Source organism: Lolium perenne, chromosome 2 (genome assembly GCF_019359855.2).
Source record: "Lolium perenne isolate Kyuss_39 chromosome 2, Kyuss_2.0, whole genome shotgun sequence".
NCBI classification, from domain to species: Eukaryota; Viridiplantae; Streptophyta; class Magnoliopsida; order Poales; family Poaceae; genus Lolium; species Lolium perenne.
This window is the reverse complement of record NC_067245.2, coordinates 199555091-199567684: the sequence shown is the minus strand read 5'-3', so window position 1 is coordinate 199567684 and position 12594 is coordinate 199555091. Positions and strand designations below refer to the sequence as shown.

General features: G+C 43.2%; 1 protein-coding gene across 1 annotated transcript; it reads left to right on the top strand.

Moving 5' to 3' along the window:
* Nucleotides 1-9462: 9462 nt before the first annotated feature.
* LOC127329030 (uncharacterized) lies at nucleotides 9463-10083 on the top strand. The gene is made up of 2 exons (XM_051355578.1): nucleotides 9463-9557; nucleotides 9693-10083. Exons 1-2 carry the CDS (start codon nucleotides 9463-9465, stop codon nucleotides 10081-10083), a joined length of 486 nt encoding a protein of 161 aa, XP_051211538.1.
* The last annotated feature ends 2511 nt before the right edge of the window (nucleotides 10084-12594 follow it).

Sequence of the window (12594 nt, the reverse complement as noted above, 5' to 3'; positions counted from 1 at the left end):
TGATCAATCCGAGCACCGCTACATTGACTCGTGGACTTCCTCCGTCGACTAACCCATCACACACGCCTCTTGGAGACCACTAGTCTGTTCTAGATGGAAAAACTTCCATCGTCAGCCGGAGACACCAACAAAGTGAACCATGTTGTGTTGATGCAAAGACGATCCATTGATTACTGCATTTTACAAGAGACTCCTATATAAACAACAATCATCGAAACGGCATAGAGCATCTCTTATCCCACTGTGCTCACTCCACCACTATGGAGTTTGAGTGCCTCCCCATAGAAATCCCACCATGGTTGTCCCGCTTCCGCCATGAAATCTTAAACAAGCAAAACATAAATCATCATAGGGTCCACGAACTCACTTAGCCTGTGTTTGTTTGAGCTTCCACTTCTGCTTTTAGAGCTTTTAGGGTCTAAAATCACCAGCCGAAACAAACAGCAGGAATTTGAAAAGCGATTGTGGGAAGCGCTGTGAGGAAATGAACGTGAATCGCGAAAGCAGGGCCAAACCTGCTTCCCGAGCTTTGCCCTGCTTCCCGAGCGACAGCAGACAAAAATACCCCTACCTCTTCCTGCTAACTACGGAAAAAGTACCCTCGCATATAACCTGGCCCGCCCCTTGTAACAGACCCCCAGCCCGACAGCCCCCAGCCCATTTTCCCTTCTCCCCGTCCCGGTCAATAGAAGGCTAGGGTTAGCGTTTCCCCGCCCCGCCCGCCGCCGCCGTTCTCGGCCAGCGCCGTCGCCATTATCCGCCGCCGCCGTCCCTGTCGTCCTCCCTCGCTCCATTCTCGTCCTATTCAAGGTCGCGGCCATCCCAGGATCCTCGGCGAGCTCGCGCCCGTCCTCATCCCTGAAGCTCGTGGCCGTCCTCGTCCCTGTAGGTTGAGACGTCGCCGTCCCTGTCCTCCTCCAGCTCGTGCCGTCCCCGTCCTCTGCAAGGGCGCGCCGTCCCAGTCCTCCTCAAGCTCGACCCGTCCCAGTCTGCAGCATCCCCGTCGGCCGCCGCTGACACGAGCTCTGCGAGCCGCTGCCCTTGTCCATGGTCTGCTCCTCTGCGGGCGACCGTGGGTCGATCTTGGCAAGGTGAGGCTCAGATCCTCCGAATCCGCCAGCTATTCTCCACGGACGGCTACCTCCACCGCTCTGCTGCAGCAAGTGCATCCAGCGGCAATTCCTCCTAGATCTGTGTGGTTGTTGATTAGTGTATTGATGTGCCCTTGGTTGATGAAACATGGACAGTGTGTTATATTTTTATTTGCTGAAATCTGTGAGACCTGAGCCAAGTGTAGTTCGTTTACCTTTTGCTTTACCTGCTAGATCTCTCAAGTGATGCTAGCAGCTGTAAAAATATGTCTACTCCTGTCTTTGATGGCTCCAACTTCTCCACCTAAAGTTATGTGGAGATTTATTGTAAGATATCACGCTAATGTGTGTACATATCTGTTCATAGATGATAAATGATGTTCATTGATGCTAAACATGTTTGCAATAATTTTAGCCGAAAAATAGGTGAACCGAGGTGATTCAACTCAATATAATTGTCGCAACAATATTGTATATTTATTAACCAAGCACTCCAAATATATTCGGGTACAAAGGGAGCATTTACAATAAATAGATTTAGATGTACCCCTTGCTCCACGATTCCGTGAAGGCAAAATACAAAAATGTTTGTCGTGCATAAAAGAATATTTAAGTCTCGGTCCTCTTCCAAGCTCTCCACTGTGGGATGACGAGACATGTCTTGTAATATAAATGTCACGACACTCTAGTTTTATTTTTAAATATATGTGATGTTTTATATTTAATATGAATAAGTCTCGTAAAACAGTCAAAATTAGTTGATTTGTGTCAAATTAGCATTTATACAACTTCAGCAGTATTCAGGGACATTTCAGAGATTTCATCCTTCATAACAACTACAACAGCTATTAACAACACTTCTACCAAACATCAAATCTCTGCTTCTCACAGCTGCTTCCTACAGCTGCTTTTCCACAGCTCAACAGCTACAACTGCTTCTCAAAAGCTGCAGCCCAAACAAACAGACCCTTAGACCACATCGCGTTCACACGTGCCTTCCACGGCTACCGTAATCACCCAGTTAGGCACCACCACGATGTTGGTAGCCATGCAACCAGCTGCGGGGGCTCTGACTCAGGGAGGCTCCCCCACGGCGTATATCCCCTATTTTCTCACCACACATTTCTCCCGATACGCTTTTGATCTGACCCGGTGTCGAACTCTCACTAGTAGAAAACAGGCCTTTCGTCGGGCCCCTTTGGTCACGGCCGTGTCATGGGCCGGGACCAAAGGCCTAGCCACGTCGCCCCGAATCCGCCCAATCGTACGACACCCAAAGGTCCCGGTTCGTTAGGACCCATTGGTCCCGGTTTGGGAAGGGTTTTGCGGCATGCCGCACCTGCGGTATCCCTTTAGTCCCGGCTGGTGACACGCGTCGGGACTTAAAGTCAAACGCTTCGTTCCCGGGAAAGCCGACCGCGTCGCCATTACTGGCGTCGAAATCGAGCGGCACGCGCCCGGAATTCTGAGCCGCAGCGCCGGCGACCAGCCACGAGAATTGATCACCCGGTGGCTGATGGCGTGTAACTCACACGTTCGTTGGGAACCCCAAGAGGAAGGTATGATGCGCACAGCAGCAAGTTTTCCCTCAGAAAGAAACCAAGGTTTATCGAACCAGGAGGAGCCAAGAAGCACGTTGAAGGTTGATGGCGGCGGGATGTAGTGCGGCGCAACACCAGGGATTCCGGCGCCAACGTGGAACCTGCACAACACAACCAAAGTACTTTGCCCCAACGAAACAGTGAGGTTGTCAATCTCACCGGCTTGCTGTAACAAATTATTAATCGTATTGTGTTGAAGATGATTGTTTGCGAAAACAAGAGAACAAGATTGCAAAGAGATTGTATTTCAGTAAAGAGAATTGGACCGGGGTCCACAGTTCACTAGAGGTGTCTCTCCCATAAGACAAACAGCATGTTGGGTGAACAAATTACAGTTGGGCAATTGACAAATAAAGAGGGCATGACCATGCACATACATATCATGATGAGTATAGTGAGATTTAATTGGGCATTACGACAAAGTACATAGACCGCCATCCAACTGCATCTATGCCTAAAAAGTCCACCTTCAAAGTTATCATCAGAACCCTCCGGTATTAAGTTGCAAAGCAACAGACAATTGCATTAAGTATGGTGCGTAATGTAATCAACAACTACATCCTTAGACATAGCATCAATGTTTTATCCCTAGTGGCAACAAGACAACACAAGCTTAGAACTTTCATCCTTTGTCCCGGTGTCAATGCGGGCATGAACCCACTATCGAGCATAAGTACTCCCTCTTGGAGTTACAAGCATCTACTTGGCCAGAGCATCTACTAGTAACGGAGAGCATGCAAGATCATAAACAACACGTAGATATAACTTTGATAATCAACATAACAAGTATTCTCTATTCATCGGATCCCAACAAACGCAACATATAGAATTACAGATAGATGATCTTGATCATGTTAGGCAGCTCACAAGATCCGACAATGATAGCACAATGGGGAGAAGACAACCATCTAGCTACTGCTATGGACCCATAGTCCAGGGGTAGACTACTCACACATCACACCGGAGGCGACCATGGCGGCGTAGAGTCCTCCCGGGGAGATGATTCCCCTCTCCGGCGAGTGCCGGAGGCGATCTCCTGGATCCCCGAGATGGGATCGGCGTTGGCGGCGTCTGCGGAAGGTTTTCCGTATCGTGGCTCTCGGATGCGGGGGTTTCGTCACAGAGGCTTTAAGTAGGCGGAAGGGCAAGTCAAGAGGGGGCACAGGGGGCCCCCGGATGACGGCGGCGCGGCCAAGGGGGAGGGCCGCGCCGCCTAGGGTTTGGGCTCCCCGTGGCCCCACTTCGTTTCGTCTTCGGACTTCCGGAAGCTTCGTGGAAAAATAGGCCCCCGGGCGTTGATTTCGTCCAATTCCGAGAATATTTCCTTACTAGGATTTACGAAACCAAAAACAGCAGAAAAACAAAGAATCGCACTTCGGCATCTTGTTAATAGGTTAGTTCCAGAAAATGCATGAATATGACATAAAGTGTGCATAAAACATGTAGATAACATCAATAATGTGGCATGGAACATAAGAAATTATCGATTTTAGATGTATCAGCATCCCCAAGCTTAGTTCTGCTCGTCCCGAGCAGGTAAAACGATAACACAGATAATTTCTGGAGTGACATGCCATCATAATCTTGATCATACTATTTGTAAAGCATATGTAGTGAATGCAGCGATCAAAACAATGTATATGACATGAGTAAACAAGTGAATCATAAAGCAAAGACTTTTCATGAATAGCACTTCAAGACAAGCATCAATAAGTCTTGCATAAGAGTTAACTCATAAAGCAATAATTCAAAGTAAAAGCATTGAAGCAACACAAAAGAAGATTAAGTTTCAGCGGTTGCTTTCAACTTGTAACATGTATATCTCATGGATATTGTCAACATAGAGTAATATAATAAGTGCAATAAGCAAGTATGTAGGAATCAATGCATAGTTCACACAAGTGTTTGCTTCTTGAGATGGAGAGAAATAGGTGAACTGACTCAACATTGAAAGTAAAAGAATGGTCCTCCATAGAGGAAAAGCATCGATTGCTATATTTGTGCTAGAGCTTTGATTTTGAAAACATGAAACAATTTTGTCAACGGTAGTAATAAAGCATATGCATTATGTAAATTATATCTTATAAGTTGCAAGCCTCATGCATAGTGTACTAATAGTGCCCGCACCTTGTCCTAATTAGCTTGGACTACCGGATCATCACAATGCACTGTTTTAACCAAGTGTCACAAAGGGGTACCTCTATGCCGCCTGTACAAAGGTCTAAGGAGAAAGCTCGCATTGGATTTCTCGCTATTGATTATTCTTCAACTTAGACATCCATACCGGGACAACATAGACAACAGATAATGGACTCCTCTTTTATGCATAAGCATGTAACAACAATTAATAATTTTCTCATTTGAGATTTGAGGATATATGTCCAAAACTGAAACTTCCACCATGGATCATGGCTTTAGTTAGCGGCCCAATGTTCTTCTCTAACAATATGCATGCTTAATCATAAGGTGGTAGATCTCTCTTACTTCAGACAAGACGGACATGCATAGCAACTCACATGAAATTCAATAATGAATAGTTGATGGCGTCCCCAGTGAACATGGTTATCGCACAACAAGCAACTTAATAAGAGATAAAGTGCATAATTACATATTCAATACCACAATAGTTTTTAAGCTATTTGTCCCATGAGCTATATATTGCAAAGGTGAATGATGGAATTTAAAAGGTAGCACTCAAGCAATTTACTTTGGGATGGCGGAAAATACCATGTAATAGGTAGGTATGGTGGACACAAATGGCATAGTGGTTGGCTCAAGTATTTTGGATGCATGAGAAGTATTCCCTCTCGATACAAGGTTTAGGCTAGCAAGGCTTATTTGAAACAAACACAAGGATGAACCGGTGCAGCAAAACTCACATAAAAGACATATTGAAAACATTATAAGACTCTACACCGTCTTCCTTGTTGTTCAAACTCAATACTAAAAATTATCTAGACCTTAGAGAAACCAAATATGCAAACCAAATTTTAGCATGCTCTATGTATTTCTTCATTAATGGGTGCAAAGCATATGATGCAAGAGCTTAATCATGAGCACAACAATTGCCAAGTATCACATTACCCAAGACATTTATAGCAATTACTACATGTATCTTTTTCCAATTCCAACCATATAACAATTTAACGAAGGAGAAACTTCGCCATGAATACTATGAGTAGAAACCAAGGACATACTTGTCCATATGCTACAGCGGAGCGTGTCTCTCTCCCATAAAGTGAATGCTAGGATCCATTTTATTCAAACAAAACAAAAAACAAAAACAAACCGACGCTCCAAGCAAAGCACATAAGATGTGATGGAATAAAAATATAGTTTCAGGGGAGGAACCTGATAATGTTGTCGATGAAGAAGGGGATGCCTTGGGCATCCCCAAGCTTAGACGCTTGAGTCTTCTTAGAATATGCAGGGGTGAACCACCGGGGCATCCCCAAGCTTAGATCTTTCACTCTCCTTGATCATGTTGCATCATACTCCTCTCTTGATCCTTGAAAACTTCCTCCACACCAAACTCGAAACAACTCATTAGAGGGTTAGTGCACAATAAAAATTAACATATTCAGAGGTGACACAATCATTCTTAACACTTCTGGACATTGCATAATGCTACTGGACATTAGTGGATCAAAGAAATTCATCCAACATAGCAAAAGAGGCAATGCGAAATAAAAGGCAGAATCTGTCAAAACAGAACAGTTCGTATTGACGAATTTTAAAATGGCACCAGACTTGCTCAAATGAAAATGCTCAAATTGAATGAAAGTTGCGTACATATCTGAGGATCATGCACGTAAATTGGCTTAATTTTCTGAGCTACCTACAGGGAGGTAGACCCAGATTCGTGACAGCAAAGAAATCTGGAACTGCGCAGTAATCCAAATCTAGTACTTACTTTACTATCAAAGACTTTACTTGGCACAACAAAACACAAAACTAAGATAAGGAGAGGTTGCTACAGTAGTAAACAACTTCCAAGACACAAAATAAAAACAAAGTACTGTAGGTAAAAACATGGGTTGTCTCCCATAAGCGCTTTTCTTTAACGTCTTTCAGCTAGACGCAGAAAGTGTGTATCAAGTATTATCAAAGAGTGATGCATTCTCAGCGGGGTGCGGAGTTTTCTCAATCAGGCATAATATATTAGATACATAGGTTTTAGCATCTCCCTTTTCATTAGTCTTAGGCGTGCTACTCTCATCAAACAAATTTTCAGGAACAAGCCAGGCATAGTTATTTTCTAGTGCATCATTCATAGCTAAGAGTTTACATGGTATTGGTGCTTTGATCTCCCCACCATCATCAATATTATTAGTGTATCTTATTCTATCCATGTCCATCTTTTCAAGGAGGCTAACAAAATTAGTATGAGAACCAAGCATATTAAATTTAGCAAAGACCTTTCTAGCTTCTCTTGCTAGACCACCAAATTCTCTAAGAAGGGTTTCTAAAACAAAATCTTTCTTTTCTCCTTCTTCCATATCACCAAGTGTGAGAAACATGTGTTGGATTATAGGATTAAGATTAACAAATTTAGTTTCCAACAGGCGAACTAAATGCGCAGCAGCAATTTCATAAGTAGGCGCAAGGTCTACCAAGTGTCTATCTTCAAAACTTTCAATGGTACTAACATGATTGAAAAATTCTTCTATATTATTTCTCCCAACTATAGACCCACGTCCTACCGGTATGTCTTTTGTGGTAAAATTAAAAGGAAACATGATGAGTAAAGTAAATGCAAGTAACTAATTTTTTTGTGTTTTTGATATAGCAAACAAGATAGCAAACAAAGTAAAACTAGCAACTAATTTTTTTGTATTTTGATTTAGTGCAGCAAACAAAGTAGTAAATAAAACTAAGCAAGACAAAAACAAAGTAAAGAGATTGAGAAGTGGAGACTCCCCTTGCAGCGTGTCTTGATCTCCCCAGCAACGGCGCTAGAAAATATGCTTGATGGCGTGTAACTCACACGTTCGTTGGGAACCCCAAGAGGAAGGTATGATGCGCACAGCAGCAAGTTTTCCCTCAGAAAGAAACCAAGGTTTATCGAACCAGGAGGAGCCAAGAAGCACGTTGAAGGTTGATGGCGGCGGGATGTAGTGCGGCGCAACACCAGGGATTCCGGCGCCAACGTGGAACCTGCACAACACAACCAAAGTACTTTGCCCCAACGAAACAGTGAGGTTGTCAATCTCACCGGCTTGCTGTAACAAAGGATTAACCGTATTGTGTGGAAGATGATTGTTTGCAGAAAACAGTAGAACAGTATTGCAGTAGATTGTATTTCAGTAAAGAGAATTGGACCGGGGTCCACAGTTCACTAGAGGTGTCTCTCCCATAAGACAAACAGCATGTTGGGTGAACAAATTACAGTTGGGCAATTGACAAATAAAGAGGGCATGACCATGCACATACATATCATGATGAGTATAGTGAGATTTAATTGGGCATTACGACAAAGTACATAGACCGCCATCCAACTGCATCTATGCCTAAAAAGTCCACCTTCAGGTTATCATCCGAACCCCCTCCAGTATTAAGTTGCAAAGCAACAGACAATTGCATTAAGTATGGTGCGTAATGTAATCAACAACTACATCCTTAGACATAGCATCAATGTTTTATCCCTAGTGGCAACAGCACAACACAACCTTAGAACTTTCACATCCTTTGTCCCCGGTGTCAATGCGCATGAAAGCACTATCGAGGATATGTACTCCCTCTTGGAGTTACACGCATCGACTTGGCGAGAGCATCTACTAGTAACGGAGAGCATGCAAGATCATAAACAACACGTAGATATAACTTTGATAATCAACATAACAAGTATTCTCTATTCATCGGATCCCAACAAACGCAACATATAGAATTACAGATAGATGATCTTGATCATGTTAGGCAGCTCACAAGATCCGACAATGATAGCACAATGGGGAGAAGACAACCATCTAGCTACTGCTATGGACCCATAGTCCAGGGGTAGACTACTCACACATCACACCGGAGGCGACCATGGCGGCGTAGAGTCCTCCGGGAGATGATTCCCCTCTCCGGCAGGGTGCCGGAGGCGATCTCCTGGATCCCCCGAGATGGGATCGGCGTTGGCGGCGTCTCTGGAAGGTTTTCCGTATCGTGGCTCTCGGTACTGGGGGTTTCGTCACGGAGGCTTTAAGTAGGCGGAAGGGCAAGTCAAGAGGGGGCACAGGGGCCCCAGATAACAGGGCGGCGCGGCCAAGGGGGGGGGGGGGCCGCGCCGCCCTAGGGTTTGGGCTCCCTGTGGCCCCACTTCGTTTCGTCTTCGGACTTCTGGAAGCTTCGTGGAAAAATAGGCCCCTGGGCGTTGATTTCGTCCAATTCCGAGAATATTTCCTTACTAGGATTTCTGAAACCAAAAACAGCAGAAACAAAGAAGCGGCACTTCGGCATCTTGTTAATAGGTTAGTTCCAGAAAATGCGCGAATATGACATAAAGTGTGCATAAAACATGTAGATAACATCAATAATGTGGCATGGAACATAAGAAATTATCGATACGTCGGAGACGTATCAGTGGCTGGCTGACCTCTTCATCTTCCTTTGCTTTATATGCTCACATCTTCTGCACCACTGCCACACACACTTCTTCCATCTCTCATCTCCTCCACCATTGCAAAAAAAGCTCTCCTCTTCGTCGACGTTTCAGACTCAATGTAGCACCTCACGAGCGACCCGGCTTCTCGAACTCGGGGTGTACCCACCTGATGCCGGAAGGGATGTCGTTCAAGGTCATGGTCGCTCTCCGTGCAAGAAGGATGGAGAAGTGGATCCGCGTCGTGAAGATGGACTACCTCGACAATGCACCAATCAAGTGTGTTGGCTTGGATTGCGAGTTCACCAACCCTCGCGAGGGTGATCAGCGCGCCGCCATCCTTTAGCTCTCAGTGGCGTCCGACAATTTGGTATTCCAGATTTTCCATGCTGATGAAGTGCCATAACTTCTCAGAGAGTTCTTCCAGGACGGGAACATTAGATTCTGCGGCGCGACTATCAGCAAGGATATGGAGATGCTGAGTCCGTACGGTATTCATATTACTTCTACGTATGACCTCCAGAAGAAACTCCCAAATCGCACAAATAATCACATTCTGAGTCTATATGATCTGGTGAATTCTATCATTGGGACAAATCTTGAGAAGAAGAAGAGGAAGAAGTACAAGAAGAAGGACGCCGCTCAGGAAAAAGAAGATGAACTCATATTTGGGTGGGCCATTGTTCCATTAAGCTACGAGCAAGTGCGCTATGCCGCGCTGGACGCTCGTCTGGGCTTCGAGATGGCTAGGAGGCATTGGATGCTAGTTGGCTGCAATAGTCATATTGATCGTCTCAATATTTAGAGATAATGAGTAGATGGTAGTGTGTGGTACGGTGTGTCTTCTATATTTGTATGAACTATGTGTCTTTCTATACATCGTCGTCTTCAGTATATATCGAACTATGTGTCTTTCAATATATATCGAACTATGTGTATGAACTAGCGACATATTTCCTTGTGTATTATTTGTCCAATTGCGGTTTACAGATTTCAAGATATTAAATATTTGGCCATATTATATGAATAATGCATATATTATTTGCTAATAATAATAAACAATGAATAAAAGCATAATTATTTCATATTCAAATTTATCACTTTTTTCTAATAATAAAACATATATTATTTGTCCAATTGCGGTTTACAGATTTCAAGATATTAAATATTTGGCCATATTATATGAATAATGCATATATTATTTGCTAATAATAATAAAAAATGAATAAAAAAAATTTATTTCATATCCAAATTTCTCAAATTTTTCTAATAATAAAGCATATATTATTTGTCAAATTGTGGTTTACAGATTTCAAGATATTAATTATTTGGCCATATTATATGAATAATGCGTATATTATTTGCTAATAATAATAAATGAATAAACAATAATTATTTCATATTCAAATTCCTCACATTTTTCTAATAATAAAGCATATATTATTTGTCCAATTGCGGTTTCCAGATTTCAAGATATTAATTATTTGGCCATATTATATGAATAATGCATATATTATTTGCTAATAATAATAAAAAATGAATTAAACACAATTATTTCATATTCAAATTCCTCACATTTTTCTAATAATAAACCATATATTATTAGTCCAATTGCGGTTTACATTGTTTTTTGTTTTAAAAAATACAGAAATATGACATAATGGTATAAGAGTTAATATGATTGATATGGTAGTATTTACAACAAGGTACAATCACATTCACGGGTGCGCAGCAGGTAAGAGCCGATGAGTTAAGCGTGCTGAGGGTGGAGTAGTGTGCGGATGAGTGACTGACCGAGAAGTGATGACCATGTCTACAATTTAACCACGGATTAAGTGTAATTAGTATCAAAAATGGTCCAAGTGAGAGAGTAATAAGTCAAACAAAAATAAAAAATAAAAAGAAATTAGAAATTAGAAAAATGAAAAACATAATTATTGAAAATAATATTTAGTCCCGGTTGGGATTACAGGAGGTTCTCCAGCCCAAACCCTGTATCGCTGCCACGTGGAGGGCCATTTATCCCGGCTAGTACTGGGCCGGGACTAAAGGCCCGCATGTATAGTCATTATTGGCCAACCGGGACTAGAGCCTGTTACGCGCTGGGACTGAATGCCCTGTCTCCACTAATGTCTAGTCATACTTGATGGCTTATTTTCTTGAAATGAACGTATCAGTTGTTTTTTTTCGATAAATGGTGCCTATTAAATTCGTAAGATAGTGTCACTTAGATACAACTCATAAGAGCTCGCACCTAGCCACTGTATAGCGCATGCACACAACGGTTGTTTATGACCTACTTTTTCCTAATATAAGTACCACACATGGATTTAACACAATTGTGGATAGAGCCTAGCTTGTGATGGCTAGTGACCAGGGTAGTCATCAGTTGCTTCGACCTTGTAGATATTCGTTGTGACGAAGGATTGAAGATGACCATGCAGTCTACAACCATATGCATACTCGCATTGATTAACGATCCCAATACACATGGCAGCAGCAATTAGAACTGCAAAAGATGAAAAGGGGGGATTAAGCGAAAGTCCAAGGAAGAAGCCGGATCGCCTGTAGCCGAATAGTTTTTCCTCCCCGTTTCCTTTTTCGATGGATCCCTTTGTTCTTTTCATTTTTACAGAGCGGACAAAGCCAGGCCTACCATAAAGCCCTCACAGGCCCAGGCTCAAACGCCCGGCCGTATGAAAAAAACTTCTCCTCCGAAAACATGTGCATGCACGTCTGGAATAATTGCGGCGTTTGCCAACCCGTAAAGCGCGAGGCACGCAGCATGTGGAACAAAAGCAGCCATGAAAGAACGTCCTGAGCTCCCCTATGCCCCATCGCAGATTTGGCCGGCGCGGACGATTGATCCCTTGAGCTGAGTCAGTGAGCCCACGGTGGATACTACTCCGTCCGTTTCATAATTCTTGTTTCATAATTTTTTGTTGTGGGTTTAGTTTTAGATTTGAACTAAAATGACGATAAGAGATATGAAACCCCCTAAAAAACAAAAGATAAGAGATATGAAACGGAGGAAACTAAAACCACGACAGGATTCATGAAACGGCCTGAGGGATTACTGGACTGTACTGGTAGTGTAGGAGAGCGAGAGAATGCTAGCAACGGATGCAACTTTGGTGGGAGGACACAGCTGCATCCAGGATATATTAGATGAGGTGAAGCTAAGCAATTCCTTCTGGTCCACACAAAACCAGCTGCTGAGCTCCAGGCAGGCTGAAACCAAGGAGGCGTCCTCGTGGCACGGACAAACATATGTCCCCCCATGCGGCAGAGTACAAAGGCACACTACCTAGTGTTG

Coding starts and splice junctions, on each gene's coding strand:
- LOC127329030 (XM_051355578.1), top strand. CDS start 9,463: ATGTCGTTCAAGGTCATGGTCGCTCTCCGTGCAAGAAGGATGGAGAAG. Junction 9,558..9,692: donor CTCGACAATGCACCAATCAA/GTGTGTTGGCTT, acceptor ATAACTTCTCAG/AGAGTTCTTCCAGGACGGGA.